At 38.2% G+C, this 19,844-nt stretch overlaps 2 protein-coding genes across 2 annotated transcripts; both read right to left on the reverse strand.

Annotated features, from left to right (window-relative positions):
- Positions 1-1,709: 1,709 nt before the first annotated feature.
- On the reverse strand, positions 1,710-12,116 carry sycp1 (synaptonemal complex protein 1; the record flags this gene model as incomplete). The annotated part of the gene is made up of 33 exons (XM_083667655.1): positions 1,710-2,676; positions 2,956-3,045; positions 3,311-3,415; positions 3,529-3,807; positions 3,940-4,104; positions 4,200-4,286; positions 4,394-4,468; positions 4,559-4,651; positions 4,753-4,863; positions 4,948-5,064; positions 5,254-5,316; positions 5,414-5,476; positions 5,571-5,633; positions 5,796-5,877; positions 5,963-6,033; positions 6,375-6,492; positions 6,585-6,688; positions 6,806-6,910; positions 7,382-7,498; positions 8,019-8,080; positions 8,212-8,279; positions 8,373-8,557; positions 8,725-8,819; positions 9,217-9,325; positions 9,608-9,681; positions 9,825-9,891; positions 9,987-10,045; positions 10,148-10,221; positions 10,603-10,670; positions 10,774-10,938; positions 11,172-11,215; positions 11,437-11,518; positions 11,985-12,116. The coding sequence occupies 33 exons, from the start codon at positions 12,114-12,116 to the stop codon at positions 2,536-2,538; spliced, it is 3,333 nt and encodes a 1,110-aa protein (XP_083523781.1). The 3' UTR covers positions 1,710-2,535.
- A 1,849-nt stretch (positions 12,117-13,965) lies between these two features.
- On the reverse strand, positions 13,966-18,737 carry slc16a1a (solute carrier family 16 member 1a; the record flags this gene model as incomplete). Its single annotated transcript, XM_083667656.1, has 4 exons — positions 13,966-14,240; positions 14,445-15,230; positions 15,404-15,547; positions 18,521-18,737. 4 exons carry the CDS (start codon positions 18,735-18,737, stop codon positions 13,966-13,968), a joined length of 1,422 nt encoding a protein of 473 aa, XP_083523782.1.
- Positions 18,738-19,844: the final 1,107 nt, after the last annotated feature.

Consider the following 19,844-nt stretch of genomic DNA (forward strand, 5'->3'; position numbering starts at 1 on the left):
CACTTACCTGCTGCCAGTGTGCCATGAACACAAGCCCTCTGCTGTTTGTGGTCTTTAGGGAGTGGAGAGAGTAAGCAGTTTTATCTACGAGTGCTAGGGCAATATACCAAGTTCCTGGTTTCACTCTCGGGAGTGTCAATTGTAAACTGTAAGGTGAGCTAAAACCTCTTTTCTGAATGTTTGCTGTGAACATGTTGGAATGACATAGGAAGCATAATACATTTTTAATCTTCAGTTGCCATTTCCTGAAGTTTCAGAAAACAGGTGCAGTGATATTACAGGTTACTTTGATTACAGACATTGACTCTTGGGATCACCTTTTATGATAGAGGTGAAAGAGAGCTTTTAGGTCGTATCTGATTACTAGACCTGGGTCAAATGTCTATTTAGATTAGATTAGATTCAACTTTATTTTACTTGTCGTTACCTTTGCAAAAACAAAATAAATACAATGTGGTAGGCCCTTAGTTCTTGAATACTAGACAAAGCATGAGTCATACATATGTTATTACTATGACAAAAATGTTGTACAAGCACAGACTTGTGTCTTTTCAATATCACAATCAGTAATTAACACAGTTAGGATGTTTTTTCTTCTTCTTTGTTATATAGTGTATTTATTCTGTTTTCACTATAGGATCAACAAGGACACACAATGGTCATGGATAACAGATTTTCCCTCTCTGTGGCAAGTTTTCTTTTGGCCATTTCCTTGGCCACAAGTTTGCCAGATAGAATAGTTAATTCCACAGATACCCCAGATCCCAACAGTTTTGCCACCACGATGACACCTGCTCCGACCTCACGGCAGACATACACCACTACCATGGTAACTTCATCAAATGTCATCATTGATGGTACTGTCTCTACGGCATCTACTCAAAACTCAAACAGCACAGAGGGAACAACTTCATCTCACAACACCATCCAGGACAATTCAACAACATTCACAAACCCTACAGCAGCGACTGAGAGCACAACCATATCTACTACTACCCAGCTGACCTGGACCCCTACAGCTGAGGCCACGTCTGTGGCTAGTACAGTCCCAGGCATTCTCCCCTCCACAGAGCTAACAACTCAAGCAACCGAAACGACTGGGAGTCCAAACAGCACATCAAATACCGTTTCCCAACAATCTACTAATAGTTTTCCTCAAACCACCTATACCACTTCATGGAAGTCAACCACAGGCTCAGCACATAATGCCACATGGGGTAGGCTAAAAGCTGTTGTTTCATATTACAAGCTGTCCAGATCACTTTGTTTATCACTGCACTAAAACACTACAACAAGGAGATATTGATCTGAAATCCACTCATTACCTTGTTTTCTCTCCTGAATAATCAAAACAGGTTTGGGACTCAACTATTCAGAAAAGGCCATGACCATTTTCTTCAGTGTTGTGCTTGGGGTGTTTGTGTTGGGAATAGTTGTGTACACACTCAATAGATGCAAACAGAAGAGGATCCAACATCAACCCCTCTACAACTCTGAGGACACGGGTAAGGTGTTCATATATTACCAATTGTCAATTGTCCCTATCTAAATACTCCTTTCACCGAGAAAAATCATGTCAGAGCATATGCATAGTCTCAAACTGTTACAGTAACTGTTACAGTAACAAAAATAAATGTGTTACATTACCAGCTGAAAATCTGAGCTGTAATTTTACAGAATTTGGACTAAATGTTTTACTTTCAGTGGACAGATTCGTAGCAGCAGAAGACACACTTGTCATCTCTGGGGGACTCTACAATGACTACGAAGTCTATAATCCAACTATGACAACTACTAGCATGATGGAGGGTGAAGACAATTTGGATAAACATCTTTTCAACTCCCAGCCCTCACAATTCCGGCTTGAGTTCTTGAATGAGAGGTCCCCAGATTGCTTTGAGGCCTCTTCTTTTCATACATTTCATGATTAATTAATGATTCCTAATGCCTACATTGAGTTATGGCTCTCTTTTAATTTACTTTACTTTACCAATTGTATTGTATACTTCTTGTGGGTAAGTTTGTTGACCTTGTTGTGTGGGATTAATCTAGAGAAATTACTCTACTAGGTAGAAAATACAAGATGAGTATGTCATATAACACCATTTTCTTTAATGATAATATCAATATAAATAACAATAAATATTTAATAAAATAACAATACATCATTGAATGTTGCAGATAATAATGTAGAGGAACAGGACAAACAAAACAATGCTGTTAAAAATAAGTACAATGAATTTCATAAGCACAAAACCACTCAAGTTGAATGGACTCAAATTAAGTCAAAACTAAAAAGCATTTTGAGATATGTTGCAACTTAAAGTGAGTAAAGTGACTGAACAGAAACAATATTACTCACACACTGTTACACAAAACAATGAATTTCACAAGCTTACATTTCAAGTGTATTTTCATCAACAGCTTTTCTCAGCAACAGGAAACATTTTAAGACATGTATGAACTTGTGTGATGAAAGAGCATATTGAATATCTCCAAACATGTAAACACTATCCATCTAGGAAAACTCATTGGTTACGCAAAGATCTTTCCAGTGGCTTTTTTCTTCTTTTTGTCAGAGCCCGTGACAGCTGTCCAACCAGCATCCCTCATCCTTTTCATGGCAGCCAGCTTTAAGGCACTTCCAGGTGATTTCTGAATGGCAGGGCTCTGAATCTGAAAATATAAGGAAAATATAAACACGAACAAGAGAAATGAGGAAGTAAACCAGTAGGAAATTAATTCATGTCTAACTATTAAATCCCATAGCATTAACTACTTAACTACAAATGAGACTCTACTAGATTATGCCTATCATACTGTATACAAAACACCACATTAAATTTGTGAATCAAATTCAGTATATTACAGTTGTATTGAATGATTTAAACTACCGTGCGTATATCAGGGGGAGCATAATTGCACAAGAGCGGAATATACAGAGACTTGTTTTACCTTCTTGAATATGTCCACTTTGTGATGCTTTGCAGCAGAAACACTTGGCTGTAAGCTGCTCTTGAATGGCTCAGCTGCAACAGCAAAGCTCTGTAATGAAAAGAACCAGAAGAACATCAGTATGATCCAATACGTGATGTACTATGATACACTTTGATGTATGTGATGGGACAACAAAAAAGAACACATTTCAACATTTCTACTATACTGTAGCAACAAGGCAGGATGCCTTATAAGGCAGTTTTTCCAAACAGGGAGTGGTCAGTCACAGTAAGTAAATAAGTAAGTAAGTACTGTAAGTAAGTAAGAACAGTGTGTTCTTTAAACCCCCGCATAAAGGAGAGCCATGACTTACCAATAAATCATTCTGCTCAGAGCTGTCAGACTTGGGATCAAGCTCCATGGTGCTCCTCGTCCACAGCGCTTTCTCAGTGGAGGGTGGTGTTCTAATTCTGTAGGACTACAGAAGAGACCATTCAAGGATACATACAGTAAGGAGAATCCTTTGGGTGAATGGTCTACAAATCATGGTCAATAAAACATAATCAATAAATACTACAAATCAACTAATACCTTAATCAGTGGTGTTGCTCCAACCCTCTTGTGAGTGGAGTTGGTGTTCCAAGATGGAGTTTTGAGAGCTTCATTTTCAGTTTCCTTTGACACATGAAATGTACAATGTAAGTTAATCAACGTCGTGATGCAGTGATCACACACCGCACAGGTCAATATTAGTAGAATAATGAATTCATACAACAAATTAACAAATGAATCAACTGATACCTTAGTTTGTGGTGTTGCTCCAACCCTGTTTGTGAAACTCCAAGATGGAGTTTTGAGGGCTTCATTTTCCTTTGACACATGAAATGTACAATGTTAGTCATTATACTGTGATTATTCAACACAACCTCCTATTCCAGGATATGTATCCAGAATATTACAATGAAATATTTAGTGGGTTAATTAAGGAGGTTCATCACTTACATTGATGTTTGGAGTTGAAGACACTCTTTTGTTTGAGCTTTGGGATGGGGTTGGAGTGACAATTTTCTGCTTTGTCTTCTTAGAGAAATCAAACACAGGCCTCTTAGAAAAAGAGGTCTCAGAGCTTACTTGGCATCTTACTCCTTTTGAATTTGATTCAAGCAGCTAATTGTTCAACATAGAAAATGAAATGAATTACTACCAGATACTTTAAAAAGACACAAAATGTTGTTCAGAGCATTTCCACCCCAGATATGTACCTGTTTACTCTGTGTCCCCAGTTGCTGGCTCATTTGCAGAGAAGCCATGTGTTTTTTAAATTCTGTTATCTCCTGTTGTAAGTTCTCCTAAAACCCAACATGACAGCATGAATGAGTAAAACACCAAACATAACAGAATTGGATTATCAAATACTACATAGGAGTAATTAAAGAAATTATAGGTCAAAACTTACCCTCTCCTTCTTTAGTTTCTTTAGTTGTTCCTTCAAACTCTGGGTTTCTATGTTTTTCTGTGACAGCTCCAATTCCTGAGGAGAATTTCAAGAGGCATTTCCTTAAAGTGCTCAAAGCAGAAGTACTCACATTAAATGTCAATATATATACTATAATGAGCATACCAGTGATGTTCTACTAGCATCTGCCTCTGTTTCTTTCCTCTTCTTCTCATCAAGCTCTGCATCTTTCTCTTCAACCATTTTGTCATACTGATTCTGATACCAACAGGGAACAAAATATTAAATAGTACGAGGAACATTTCATTTTGGCAGTGGAGTGGATGACTTTGTGGATATTTATCATAGGACAACCTTACCTTGTGCTTTTCCATCAAAGCGACCATATCTGCTATTTTGTGCTGACATTTCATTTCTGCATCTTCCTTACACCTGATGGCTTCCACAGCTGTGACCTTCAACTGTTGTACCTGCAGGGAGCACATTGTATATAATGTATTTTCAGACATCTATTGGGAGCTGAAAATGTACAGTATAAACTTCCAAAGAATAACCTCTTTCTGGAGTTCTGCTTCAGAGGTTGATTTAGTCCTAAGATCATCAATCAGTTTTTTACATTCCTCCTCATTCAGTTGTTGAATATTATTTGACTCCTCTTTTAATTTGTTGATCTAAAATGAATGATATAACAAATGCATTACAATGTGGGAACATTTCTCCATACTTTACATTACATAACATAACATTACATAACATTTTCTCCATACTTTATTTATTCATGTTTATTAGCATTACAGATATTTTAACATATTGCTGTGGGTGCATTCTGCTTTTAATAAATAAGTCAAAACATGCTATACCTCATTTTCAAGTTGACTGGATTTTTCCACCTCATTTGCTACTTGTTTTTTCAACATTTTAATCTGGGAACAAACAAGGAAACTATTAGCTAAATGAAAAACAATTATGTTGTCGAGAGATGGACATTTTTACAGATGATATTTGATAGTCACTACACACCTCTTTCTGGCATTCATCTTGGGCTTTAGTTTTACCCTCCAATTTTGTCTTCAGGTTGGACAGCTGTAGAGAAAAAGACAGATTTCATAAGACAAAGAAGGAAACAATTTTACACTCTAGATTTCAAACATGGGGACTTGTGGCTTTTCCTAATCACCTTTGTTTCCACTGATTTAATGTGCTTCTCTTTTTTGGTGAGTTCAGCCTGCAAATGTTCACACTAGAGAAATAGAGTAAAGAGAAAATATACTCAATTCCATAAGGATTGGATGGAGATTTGTATACACACACAAGTTGACATTTTCTGCATTTACATCGTAGCGACAATGTATATACTACAGTTTACACTGGCATTACATTGCACAACAATTTACTTTCTTACACTTTTTTCAAGCTTCTTCTGCAAATTCTCAGTGTCTTGACCTTGTTCTTCCATTTTGGTGTTTAATGACTTCACTTCCTCTCTATTAGTAAAAAGGAGAAGGATTTTAAAATAGTCTTACTTCAGTGTGTATAATTACTCATATACAGATGGATATCCAATCTAACCGTAATTGAAGATTTTCTTCTTCAAGTCGTTCAATTTCTTTTGTTATCTTCATCTCTTTTGCTTCACTCTCCTGATTAGAGTGAAGATATTTCCAGCACATCAACACACAAAGATGAAAGAAACAACATATTGTCTTGCAAAGTACAGTACACTGTGGGGCTTTAACTCACAAACTGCCAAAGAGTTCCGGAACACTCACTACCTAGAGTGCCAATTATTTTATGTGGTGTTTAACTAGCAACAAAACTTTGATTGGCTACAAAATGAAGCATCATCACTTATGCATTTTTGGTGAATAAAGTCACCCTTGTGGCACTCTAGAACCTTGACAATTTGGGGCGACTTTATTCACCCTTGACACTCAATTAGTTAAATACTGTAGCTATACAGCAACACATTTTCAATTCAGACCTTAAGGTTAGCTTCAATAACTTTTGACTCTGAGGACTGATTCTTAATCTGCTCAACAATGGTCTTCATCTCTAGTTGCAGCTGGTTGAAACTTCCAGATAGCTCTTCATTCTTCACCCTGGGGAAGTCACATTACATTATTATCTTTATAGTGAAGGAAAACCATCCTGACATTATTGCATGTGTGATATTCCAACTAAAATAACTCACTCATGCTGTGTAATGTCTTTCTTTAATTTCTCTATCTCCTTGATGGATGTTTCGTTTTTCCTCAACGCAACAGATAACTGCCCCTCAACCTCCTGTACTTTACTCTGGGGAATATACAAATAAGTGGTGTGATTCTAGTCATTTAACATGGTGTGATTTTTGTTCAGGTAAGTATACCAGCTTTTATGTATTCAAGGAAAAGGTGGCCAATGGAATCAAACCTCAGTCACAAGGGCTTTTTCCTTCAAATCAATGTGGGTGTCTTCAGCTTTTTTAAGAGCCTTTTCCAGTAAATTGTTCTCCACAGACGTTATCGACACTTTATTCTAAAAGAGTAAAAATACATGCTTATAATTAAAATAAAACAATGTTATCAGAACTATTAGTAACTTGAATGTCTTTATACGTTTCCATTACGCATTTCTGTACACAGCAGACCAGGAAAGGATAAAGGATTCATTTTTAAAAAGCAGTTTTTAAAAAAAAGTAATGCAAAGAGCTTTTTGGGGACAATTCTTTGGTGTAAGTACTATAACGTACAATGGTTGTAGCCACATAATTACAGTATCTAGTATTAGTATAGTATATCTACCATTAGTACCTAATAACAAAAACAAGTAAATACCAGTGCAAACCATAATATGAAATATATGAAATTGAAGCAAAATACTTAATCCAAGTCATGTTGTAGTGGAAGAGGTGTGATCCTCCCATATAGTGCAAAGCGTCTGAGTGCTTCACCCTTATTCATTCTGAGACAGAAATGCATCTATACAATTATTTGAATGTTATCTCACCTTGAATTGATGAACTTCCTCATTTTTCTCTGCAAGATCATCAGTGAGTTCCAATGTTCTGTTCTCCACTACTTCAATCTTTTCCTCTAGTGACAGGATAGATTTGGATCTGACATCCTACAAACAATAGTTAAATAATTGTAATAACCTTATGACCTCTTATAACACACACTATTAATGACAAACATTAAAGAATTGGTTCAGGATGTTTCAATTGATAGTCAGATGGTTCCTTAGCCTGAAAGTAGTCTATGGGCCAGGAGAAACTTTAATCCATGGTTCAGAGTTGTTTAAATAGCCACTACTAAGTACAGCTAACTTTAGCCTCTACTAACAAAAAAACATCGGGAGTGATGGGGGCTCAAAAAAAGCGTTCAACATTTCAGCCAAATCACCTCAAAGTAACTTCCAAGCATGTCAGAGAGTTGAAGTGATTGTGGCCACAAATGTTCAATTTATTTTGAGCCCCCATCACTCCCATTGATTTTTTGTTAGCAGTTGCTAAAGTTAGCTGACGTTAGTAGTGGCTATTCAAATAACTCTGAACCATGGATTAAAGTTTCTCCTGGCCCCTGAAACAACCCTTTAAGAGTGCCAACTTGTGTTCAAAGTTAAAATGAGTCATCCTAGTCATTACCAATTCATCCTCAAGGATTTGTAACTGTCTGTCTTTCTTTTCTTTCTGCTCTTTGAGTTCTCCTAGAAGATAAGAATGATCTTCAATCTATCGTTACATATAGTGCATACTACAAAACAAAACAAAACTGATACAATTACAAAAATGTCCCCTCAAAAACAAAACTGTTATTATTATTCCAATAATGTATTACCTAATTCACAGTTTTTCCTGTAAAGTTCGTTGGTGAATGATGTCACCTTCAGTTCTAGTTCTTTCGCCCTGGAGAAATGCAAGTTAACATAGTAGTAACAGACCATTTCAGTGATGAGTACTGGGGGTGGGGGTGGGGGGGGGGGGGTCTGCTGATCCTACCTCTCTATCTCCAATGTCAATGAGGTTTGCAACTCCTGAGCTGTGGCCTGAATCTCTACAAGCTTGTCTGTTTGTAGATCTTTCATTTTATTGAGCTCATCCAGGCTTGCGTCTTTCTGGATGAGGACTGTTGCATATTCCTCTTTATTGAGCTCTAATGCAGCGGCAATAGCTTTACAACTTTCCTAAAGATTCAAAATAAATAATGTATGGTTTAAAACGACAGAAAGCTAAATTAGTATCGAAAATGACCAGAAGGTTATTTCTAAATATACAGGGTGAATTAATTGACATTTCAATTTTATTTTCTCTACATCCAAAGACAACGTATGAAACAACATACTGTACTAACCTCAGTATCTTTATTGAGCTGCTCTGCTCTTTGTAGTTCTTCAAATAGGGATTCTTGTTCCTGTTTAGAACTTTGAAGGACTTCATGTTGTTGCTCTGTGAAATGAGATAAGACGTTCTTACAGTTTACAATTAATGATAATATAATGATAATATACCAATTATGACTTATCGTCAGTCCTACTCAGTCCTACTCTAACTCTATACAGCAATGTTTTGAGGGTTGAAGTGAGTGAAAAACATACACCTGTAGGCAACACCTGTTCTTATATTTAGTACAATATCTTCATTAACTTGGAGCTGATTTACTCAAACTTGTAACGTCAAGGAAGTGCTTGGTATTCAAATAACTTTGAACAGTGTTACAATTACTACCACACATTTAGTAAAAAATCAAACTTTATATTTTTCTTTGTTGAAATCACAATGCTATGCATCATTTGCATTTATAAACTCAATGATAAATGTCATTGTCTTGAAACAACTTTCATACTTGCGGTCTCTTGTAACTGTTTGCAACTCTCCTGGGTTTCATGGAGGTTTAGCAGGATTTCCTGAAGTTCATTTTCTTTGTCCCTAATTTTAACCTGAAGTATTACAACCTGTGCAAGATAATTCCAGTTTACATATTTAGCCTACATGGTCACAGTCAAATTCAATTATATTCCTGTCACAAGAATCATTGTTGATAATCTAGGCGTATATCAAGAGTCCAAGAGTCTCCAACTTCGGTCCTGTAGTGTGCAGGCTTTTGTTCCAGCCCTGCCCTAACACATATCTTAAATAGCCTGTATGCCTTATACCTACATCAGCTCTCCAGGACTGGAGTTGGAGAGCTCTAATTTATTCATCTATCAAAGAGTGATTTACTGCTACTGACAAACCTCTTCTTGTTTCATGCTGTATTCTTTCTCAAAAGTCTCCTTTAGATCTTCAAATTGTTGCAAGCCCTCTTTGACTGTTAAATGATTACAACAGAGTTATTGAACTTAACCTTTTATAGTTACTGTAGGCCCTAGGCTATATGATTAATATTCACATCAGACAATGTCCACAACAACAGAATCTATACTAACCAATAATTCTACATCCTATTCATACCTTTCTGCATTTCATGACGGTCAGTTTCAGCTTGAACACGGAGACCCTCAAAGGCAACGATCATCCTCTACAGTAACAATAAACATGATCCTCAACAAACAAAAAGCTTTTTTGGGGACAAATTATATAATTTCAATCAAATGATTAGGTGATGACATTCACCTGGATATTCTCACTATTTTCCATATACAGGTGATGGGTTTCTTCTCTCTCAGACTCACCTAAGTACAGTACAGTAGGAAAACATGGACCACAAAACGTCATAGTCTAATTCTGCACGAAGGTAGCATGTAAAGTATAAACATTTGGTATATTTTACTCACATAGATTCATTTTCTCAGCTGATCTTTGAAACGTATCCTTCAGTATGTTACATAAGTTCCGTGTGGCATTATTTCTATCATGGAAATAAGGATTACGTATAAAACACATTTATGATTATATAAGGTATCTGGAAGTTCAATTTGAATCAATTTGGCTGACTATGGAATTCAATCAAACCTACACATTCTAATTACTATAACAAATTGTACAACTTCAACTGCATGAAACAGCACACAACTCTTTCTGACTAATTGATCTTTGAAGCCCAGGTTCAGTGTCACTGTTCTTAAAGTGTGGATTTCACTGAATCCAGCCCTCTATCGCAACAAGCAGCCTGATAAAAACAGGGATCATTTTGTTGAGCCAAGCCTAAGACTAGATTGTTGAGTAATACAATGTAAATTAATAACAAGACAAAATATTAATTTCACACAAAATCAAATACTATACATACTTGTTCCTAAGATCAGCATTGTCACCGATCTGTTCCTCTAGTTTTATGCTGAGACTTTCATTTCCAAACTGTAACAAGCAGACAGAGGAAAACACATTTGTGATTAATATACCAAAGGACAACAGCAAGTCATTTACACTGTCATTTTAAAATACAGCCTGATGTACATACCTGTAATTCCTGAATGGCTTTGCGTTGAGTTTCAATTGTTCTTTTATTTTCTTGTAATTTCCTATCTTTTTGTACAGCTTCTGAGTCCACTTTGACTTTCCAACATTTGACTTTCTCAACTTCATCAAATAGTTTTGAGTACAGCTGACTCGGTTTGCAAATAGTCTAGGGAATATATTCACACACAAACATATGTCTGAAAGTCTAGGGGAATATATTCACACATATGTCAGAATTTTTCTATGATATAAAAAAACCTATAATATACAGTATAATTATGTTACTGTCTGAACTGTTACACAAAGCAATAATATAGGCTACACATATCAAGGCCAAGAATGGTCTTAAAGTGTTCAAAAAGCCTGCATTGTTCACACAAACATTTCATGTTTACTCACTTCCTCTTTCTCCATCGGTGGCACAACTATCATCTTGGATAGGCCTACATCTTTCGAGAAACAGAATAATCTGAGGATATACTGCTAGCTCCAGATCTATATGCGACTCACACTTTAAGGAGATTTGTACAACAATTCCAGTTGGCACACAATGTCTAAGAAATCAGACCTACCCAATAACTAATGTTTAGGCAAATAGTAGAGTTACATTAGGATGGGTACACGCATTAGTGTGGCACCAATATCATTGGAATCAATGACATACCTGCTCTGGTGGGTTTCGTAGGCACAACCTTTGCATTGGGAAAAGGCATATTTGACGCTTTTTCAAAATATTTATTGTAGCCCTAAAATAAATAGAAAATTGAAAAGAAACACAGTAGCTAATGTATGCCTCATTGTTACAGTGAAACACTGTCACACCATGTGGCTTACATTGAGTTGCCCCCATCACTATGTAGTAATACTGTCAGAACAGTACAATGCTACCTAGTACCACTTACCTGACATTATATTAGCTACTGTAGGCTAAGCAACAATGTTGTAAATGATTTCATGGTACATGGAGTTGAGCAGTTTGTGTTGTTACACATGGAATGTGGAATGTTACAGTCCTTAGCTACTCCACTTATATAAAATATAAATAAGTCTAATATAACAGTTAACACTCAACTCCATTATTACTGAGCAAAGCAATTAACGTCATGTACTGTACCTAGCTACTTAACAGCATGTTAAATCAATCTTACTACAGTCTGGGGCAATTTAACCCTTTGTTTTAAGCTCCAAAGAAAACAAAATAGCTAGACCTACCTGCTCCTGCAAAGAGTGCATGAAACCACAACTGTCCTCAACACTTTCCTGAGGTTTGACGGTAGAAACCTGTCCTGGGTTAACTCTGGGAGGCACCAACAGTTTGAAGTTGAATCCTCTATCTCTCTCCATCCTAACAGCACTCCTTGTCCTACTGGCTAGCTAACATAGACATGTCAAAGTGATGACGTTAGAATGTGTTGTTAGCTAACGTTACAATTGTTACAATGAATTAGACAGCTTCCTAACTAGCTACATTTAAAGTCAGTTAACATTAGCTGATTGACAACTGACAAGAGACAGTTATAAGTTTGAATGTGGGCTAGCCAGGCAGCCAAACAGTCAAAAAGCTAAAGAAAGCATACTGGTAAGCTTATGAGCAAGGGTATTTAGCAACAGACAGGTGACTCAAAATTGCAAGGCAATATGATCCTTTGATAAATAATTGAGGCAATTTGTAATACAAAACAGTGTTGTGAAACATTATGTTAACATTACCTTCACCAGTAGAGATGAGTACGACGGTTATTTTTTGGGTAAAGTCAACGGTTTTTCCTGTTCCAACGGTTTGATCTCAACCATCACGTGCAGGTCTTTCTTTGAGCTGCAGTGAGCATGGGAGAAATTCGGAATGTTCCTATTTCGTACTTTATTCTTTGTTTCTTTCCTGGCGTGTCAACAGTGTTGATTTTATGTGTGTATGCAGTGAGAATTTTTATTTTATTTTATTATTATTTGCTCTTAAAAGTGGCATTGTACAATGACATCAATGAAAGAATGATTCAATGTTGTGTTATGTATTGATTTTCCCATCCTTAGAATTTGTATTTACAGACCAGAGCAGATGCAAATAATCAACTTGTTTACAAGTTTGTTTTATTTATCAATGCATTTATTTTCTACTTTATACACTGCTGCCTTATCCTTGTAGGGCTATAAACACATTCCAAATATGATTCCATCATTCCATGATGTTTTGGTGAAATCACCAAAAACCTTTCACATTATGGTCATCATTTAATGGACGCACCTATGTACAATGAAACACATGCACATGACCTTAGATTTGCTAATGCCAGCAGTCCCACCAATAAATCCCTAGAGCATTTGAAAATAATGATGACTTGGGTTTTGGTCTGCTCCATCAAAAATGCCAGTTCTAATGCCCCTGTATTACAATTGGAGCAAACTTCTGAATTCAGAATGAAAAGTTTCAAAGTCATATAAAGATCTTCAGTGTAAGCTTAACATGTTTATATCTGGAATATTTTCAAAGTTACTGTACACAAAACTGAAATCCTCAGCAACAATACTACATAATCTTGCAATATAATGTGCAAACAATTTCCTCCAGGATGTTGAATCCTAAGTCCTTATGGTTGCCTGAAATAGTCTGAGATAGACAATAGTTTGATAGAAAATGCTTCCAGAGAGCAAATAAACTTGGCATTACTTATGGCAGTGTGAAAGAAAAAAAAAAAAAAAGATAATAAAATTAAAATTAAAATTAAAGTGATGAATTAAACCTTATAAAAGTACTATAATAGCCATTAAGTGCTTTCACAGAAAACATTTGCAGTCATTTATGGAAACATGCACTGCAAATGTGCATTGCTGAAGAGATAGATTTAACTAATTAACACATAAACATATGTAGAAAACTATGGTCTAATTAAACTTAAACAATACAATATCAACATTTGCAGGGCAGTTAAATGCACTAAACTGCATGCTTCCACATATCTCACACAGAAAGTGGATCTTGTTCTGGTCATACTATGCTTATGCATTTTTATATAATGGAGGTAAATGGAAATGGGGCAGAGACACTGTGTAGGTTTTTGTGAATACTGCTATATTGCCATACTGCTAAATTCAAAATGACTTGCATTGCTGCTGTTTTGTCATTGGAGATGGACATTATCTCATTGACTACATTGATTCATCAAATAAGTGTGAATTAGGTCAAGAGGATTGTAATTTAGACTGTGTCTTCTGCTATTCTGGCCTCAACAACGGATCTCAGAGGCGATGTCACATCGTTGCTGGCCTCTATCTCCTTGGCAGCATTGTCCTTGTTAGACTCCTCTTCTTTGCCCTCCAGTTTGGCCCTCCTCTCCTCCTCTTTTTTCTCTTTGTCCACCAACCGGTAGTTGATGCCCATTCCAACAAACAGGAACACACTGGCAATAATGAGGATGACCCCACAGCTTTGGTATGTGTATTTGTAGTCATCGTAGATGTCATTGAATTTTCCTGTGGGGATTAAGAGAGTTTCATTTTAACATTGAATATGGAAAACAAAGCATTTGTAAACACCATGTTATACAGTATGTAAGCCAACTGTGTGTGTGTGTGTGTGTGTGTGTGTGTGTGTGTGTGTGTGTGTGTGTGTGTGTGTGTGTGTGTGCGTGTGCGTGTGTGTGCATGTGTGTGTGCGCGATGCACATGCGTACTCACCTAGTAAAGGGGGCCCTAACAACACAGGCCCACACTCCACAATGGTGACTAGACCCACTGCACTTGAGAAGCGCTGGGAACCCACCAAGTCCATCAGGGTTTCAAACAATACAGAGCTCAGCCAGCCGAAAGCAAAGCCAAAGAAGATGGCATAGATGACAAAGCCTGTGTAGTCCTCAGAGAGGGGGGCCAGCACATGGCACACACCATTATACAGCACAGAGGCTGCAAAAAAGTACTGTATCCTGGGCCGGACCCACTTGGTGTTGGCCAACAGGCCCATGGAGGGCCGGGCAAACATGTCCACAAAGGCCAGCACAGAGAGCAGGAAGGCTGCCTTCTCTTTGGGGATGTCCTTACTCTTGGCATAATTGCTAAGATACACCAACGGTGAGAAGAGGCCAAAGAACATGACAGTGTTTCCCAAGATGTAGAGCAGAAAGCCTCTGTGTTTGAAAAGGGTGAGGTCGATGAAGCTGTTGATCTTCTTCGTGCAAGTTGTGCTCTCTTTTGTTTCATCACTGTTGCTCATGGCAGGTTGGGGTTTTGGTCCGATGGGTCTCATGAGAGAACCAGCCACACAGCAGTTGAGAAGCAGGCCTCCCAGGATAAGGAAACTCCCTCTCCAGCCAAACTGGTCAAAGAACCAGCTGTTCAGGGGAGCCAGGGTGGAGAGGAAGACAGGACTGCCTGCCATGGCAATTCCATTGGCGATGGGGCGCTTTTTGTAGAAGTACTTGCCAATCATAGTGAGAGCAGGATTGAGATTGAATGCCAGTCCCAAACCTACCAAAAACAAACAACTGTTACACACAAAATTGAAGTAAACAGCATTTCATTCATTTAGTATTTTATCTTCACATGATTAAAGATGCATACTGTAAATCAACTATCACATTTTACATTCAACAATGAAAATTAACCCTACTACTAAATTATGGAGAACCAAGATTAGATACCTCCAATCACTCCCACACAGAAGTAGAGCCCTTCGACTGAGTTGCAGAAGGAGGCAGCAATGAGTCCAGATCCAGACAGGCAGCCTCCCAACATCATGACAGGGCGACTGCCATACTTATTAACCAGGATACTGCTTAAGGGACCTGAGAGGAACACACGTCAGAGAGAAATAGTGTGGGTGAATATAACATAGCTGCAAACAGTAAGCTGGTCAATATGGTATGCAAAGCCATTTTGGGAAACATCATGTTATGATAGCATACAGGTTGCCAAAAATTGGTTGAAAGGCCAAAAACCTCTGTGAGAGAGAGGTTTTTTTGTATTTTACCACCAGAGAGCGCTATAGCTATAGCTCTGGTGCAGCCAGAGAGTCCTTACAACTTCTTCAATGATTTCTCTCACTGCTGCTGCACTGCAGCAGTTTCTCTGGTCTATCCTTATTCGCAATGCAATTTCACACAAAACAACACAAGCGTGATGAAACCAGAGATTTCAAGGTGTCTGTATTCTTTGTATATTCAGCATGTATGTGCTAAGAATAACAAAAAAAACCAACATTTCTACTGTAAACCCAGCTTCATTCCAGTCTGCGTGAGATTGTGTGTGTGCAGGATTGCGTATATGTGAGGTTCTGTATGAGAGAGAGGACAAAAAGGACTTGTCACTCACAGTCAGTGTTTTGTCAGTTTCTTATTTGTACCTTTAACTTCCCACAGAAGGAGAATATCAATAGTTGCCATGATGTTCAATATGAAATGGGTGTCCCACTCCACTGTACTGAATAGCGATGACTTAATAGACTAACACATTTTCTTTTTCTTATGGGCGAGGATGTCAGGTTCAGCTGATCTTCCTTCATTGCTTATCACCTTCACAATGGTGACTTGGAGGCACCAATCACAATAGCAGTGTTTTGGTATTGTCGTACACTGCAACCTATTCCATTTAGGTGTATTTTCCATAACATCTTGGAAGATGCAGCGACAATAAACAAAACAAGGTAGATACAATACATGGTAAATACAAACCACATACCTTATCACAACTAACTCACTATGAATTGTAAACATATGCCTAAATGGTGTGGCAGGTTCAGCTGGCAGCATGCCATTTCTCTGTCTGGCCTATAACAACAGGACAGAATGAGAAGGAGGATGCACTTGGAAGAAGCTTCAGCCAGCCTGCCAAATCAACTGCACCACCCAAGGATCCTAAATAGAAGCTGACAGTTTTTGTTTAGAGCTTGTCCAGACTCGTTTGCCAGCACGGATCTAGACAAAGGGGTTTTTAGAATCTAATCCAGGCAGGACTAAACATTAACGATGAGTTCCTTCCTTCTCTCTCGGAGGAAGAGTTGGTTAGGGGGGGAGGTCTGAGGAAGATACGGTATGATTCAACCAATATAGAACATTATGAAACTGATAAGATAGAAATTGAGGGGAGTACAAGAGGATAAACAGCAGGTGTTGCCCTCTGTAGATTCCCCAAACCTCAGATGTTGGTAAGTCCCATTATGCACTGAATGTATGTAATATTGTGTACTATCATGATTTCTACTCATGGTTGGCACATTAAATGTAAAGTTTTAGTCGTAATAAATGTTTTAGGAGTAGTTCAAAGTAGAATCAAGCAAGTCAAGCAATACAGCTTGTATTGCTTGCAATTTCATATGCAAAATTATGCATGAATATAATCAATATTTTAGAAGAATGGACACATTTTTGTTTTGCACTGTATCTGCCATTGTGGCTCCCTGGGAGTGGGTTGTCATTAGGGTCTGAGTCTTGACAGGCCCTATGTGTTCTGGGTCTGTTGAAGGTCAAAGGTCAGCCCACACAGGCCAGGCAGTCATGTGTCCAGAACCAAGCGAACAGGCAGAGCACTCAGAGAGTAGAGGGCAAACTGGGAACCCTCTGAGAACCTGACAGAATGACCCTGTAACCTTACTTACTTAAGACTTATTCTTTAAGACTCGTGACGCTACAGTATTACTATGGCTTTACACACTACGTGCTACTACTCTATGTGAAACAAAGACTAATCCACTCAAGTGTTGAGTGTTTTGGTTACTGGTCCCAATATATCCTCAAAAGGTTTTGCAGTTACTAGGCGGACAATACAAACGTTGGAGACTATTTGTGCTTTAAATAAATCATTTTGACTAGACCAAAAATGTGCTTTTCTGAGACAAAGTACCTTGGGTTTATCCGTTCATCTCGCCTCATAGAGAGAATGAAATGTCTTTCACTGAGAGACACTGCTTTGTTATAAGGCCATGGACCCCGTCTGGAGGGACGAAGAGTCTAAGAAGGGAAGTCCCTCTGATGAGTGTTCTGTGTGTGTTGAATGTCATGCAGATGAAAAGAGCAGTATCAACACCTCACTGGTTAGACCTGTCTGACATCATGATACATCTGATTCACTCTCTGCCAGACAGCATACAGTAGGATCCCAGACCAGCCATCACATTGGTCTGTCAGTCACTTTCATGTAAAACATTTCACCTCCTCCTCAGCCAACACCAGAGGAAAACATTCATGGGATTATAATGAGTACACTGGAAAGAAACCCATCCAGAGACTCTAGAGACAGATAACCTTGCACTCTTCGGTACAATGCTTCAATAGAAGAGTAACAGCATTGTAGAGGCCCCATTCATTGTGTTTCAGTGAAAGTGGGGTGATTCAAGCCTTGCCGTCTCATTTTGGACAATACGCTTAATCTTCATCTTGTGCTCGGTGACCTGACTATACACAGTCAATGGGTGGGAAACTATTAGAGCTGTGTGTGATTAAAGAGAAAGTAGTGAAAGACAGAAGGTACTATATAGCCTTCTAATGGATCACTGACCTAAGATCGAGGGTATGGTGTATGGTTTGTTTATAAAAGGCTTTTGGCAGTCATTGTATTATGCTACATTTAGATTAGTGAATTTTGCGCAGCACCTATTTCAGCCTTTAGGCTACTTTCAAGTTCAGGTTGGAAACTGTATGAAACTTTGTTTGAAGTTTCTTTGAGGAACTATATTAGGCAAGGGATTACATTTTATATTATGGGTTAGGCTTAGGGTTAGGGTTAGGGTAACCCCATTCTGAAGTGATTTTGCACCAGCTCACCTCCGGCGTACATCACAGCCAGCATGATAGAAGAGATCCAGGACACCTGACTGCTGGTCACGTTAAAGATCACCTCAATATCCTTGAAGAAGACAGTGATGGACTTGGGGAAGGCATAGGAGAAGCCTATGGATATGAAGGCCCCTACCACCACAGCCCATCCCCAGCCTCCATCTGGTGGGGTGAACCCCTGGGGTCCTCCTTGTGCAGGCGGCATGGTTGTTCAACAAATCTCCTCCAAACTCTACAAACCAGTGGATGCCTGTTGAAGAAAGGGACAAAAATAAAAACAAAGACAGGCTTGATCACTCAAACAAAGCCTGAGCCTAGCGAATCTGGAATGTTTTTCTGACAGAATGTACCATGCAATGCATACTCTGATTATAAAACAATGTTTCTGTAGAGACTTCATTCATGTATTCATTCTGATCGAGAAAAAAAAACCATACATTTTCAAGGCCCATAATGACAACATTTGAGAAGCAATATTGGTCTTATCTATTCAGATTCACGTAATTTAATTTGATTTTCTTAGAAAAATGATTTGAGGGCAAGAGCAGATAGGGGCAAATGCAGTGCTGCGAGTTCAGGTCAGCAGAATTTCATGCGCTGGTTTCACAAGATAAGATTGTGTTTATTTACAGGGTGGATGCATTACCCTAGCCCAGGAAGATAGAACAGACACTGAAATAGTCTACTGGGATGTGGTGTGAGCAACTAAAGCTGAATGTCAAATAGAGAGAGGGGAAGGCACGTAGGGTGATAATGTAAAACATAATTGTTTGCTTAAATCATCACCTTTTAGCCCTGGGGTGAATGCCACCATTTGTGCCCATGATTATTTACAGTAATGCACAAAATGCCAAATCATCATACAGCGGCATTATCTGCAATATTTCACAAGTTTTGACATTGCCATAGAAGAATGCCTATAATACTAACATTGAGTTAGAGCCATTTCGGGAGATAGTTTGCCTGTTCAGTAAATCCTCCCTCCATCCAACCTTCTGAGGTGATGAATAAGTCTCTGCAGAGTCAAGAATCTGCAGAGTCAAATGGCTTATTGTATTGTTTACACAGGGGAGACTATCTGGAGGGCACATTGATCAAACCATGAATACAGGTTGAATTCAGCCTATTCAAAGGTATAGGGCTATCAAGAGGGTAATGATACAGTAGAGAGCTTTTGAATTATCAGAAGGAAGGCAGAGAAGACTTGATCTCAAAGATGAACTGAATCTCTGTGGTGAAAAGGTATAGGGTTAGCAAACTGTGTGTGTACAGTGAGCATATCTTTCATGAGTTTGAGAGCTATTGACATTGA

The sequence above is a fragment of the Argentina silus genome (genome assembly GCF_951799395.1).
Source record: "Argentina silus genome assembly, chromosome: 4".
NCBI lineage: Eukaryota > Metazoa > Chordata > Actinopteri > Argentiniformes > Argentinidae > Argentina > Argentina silus.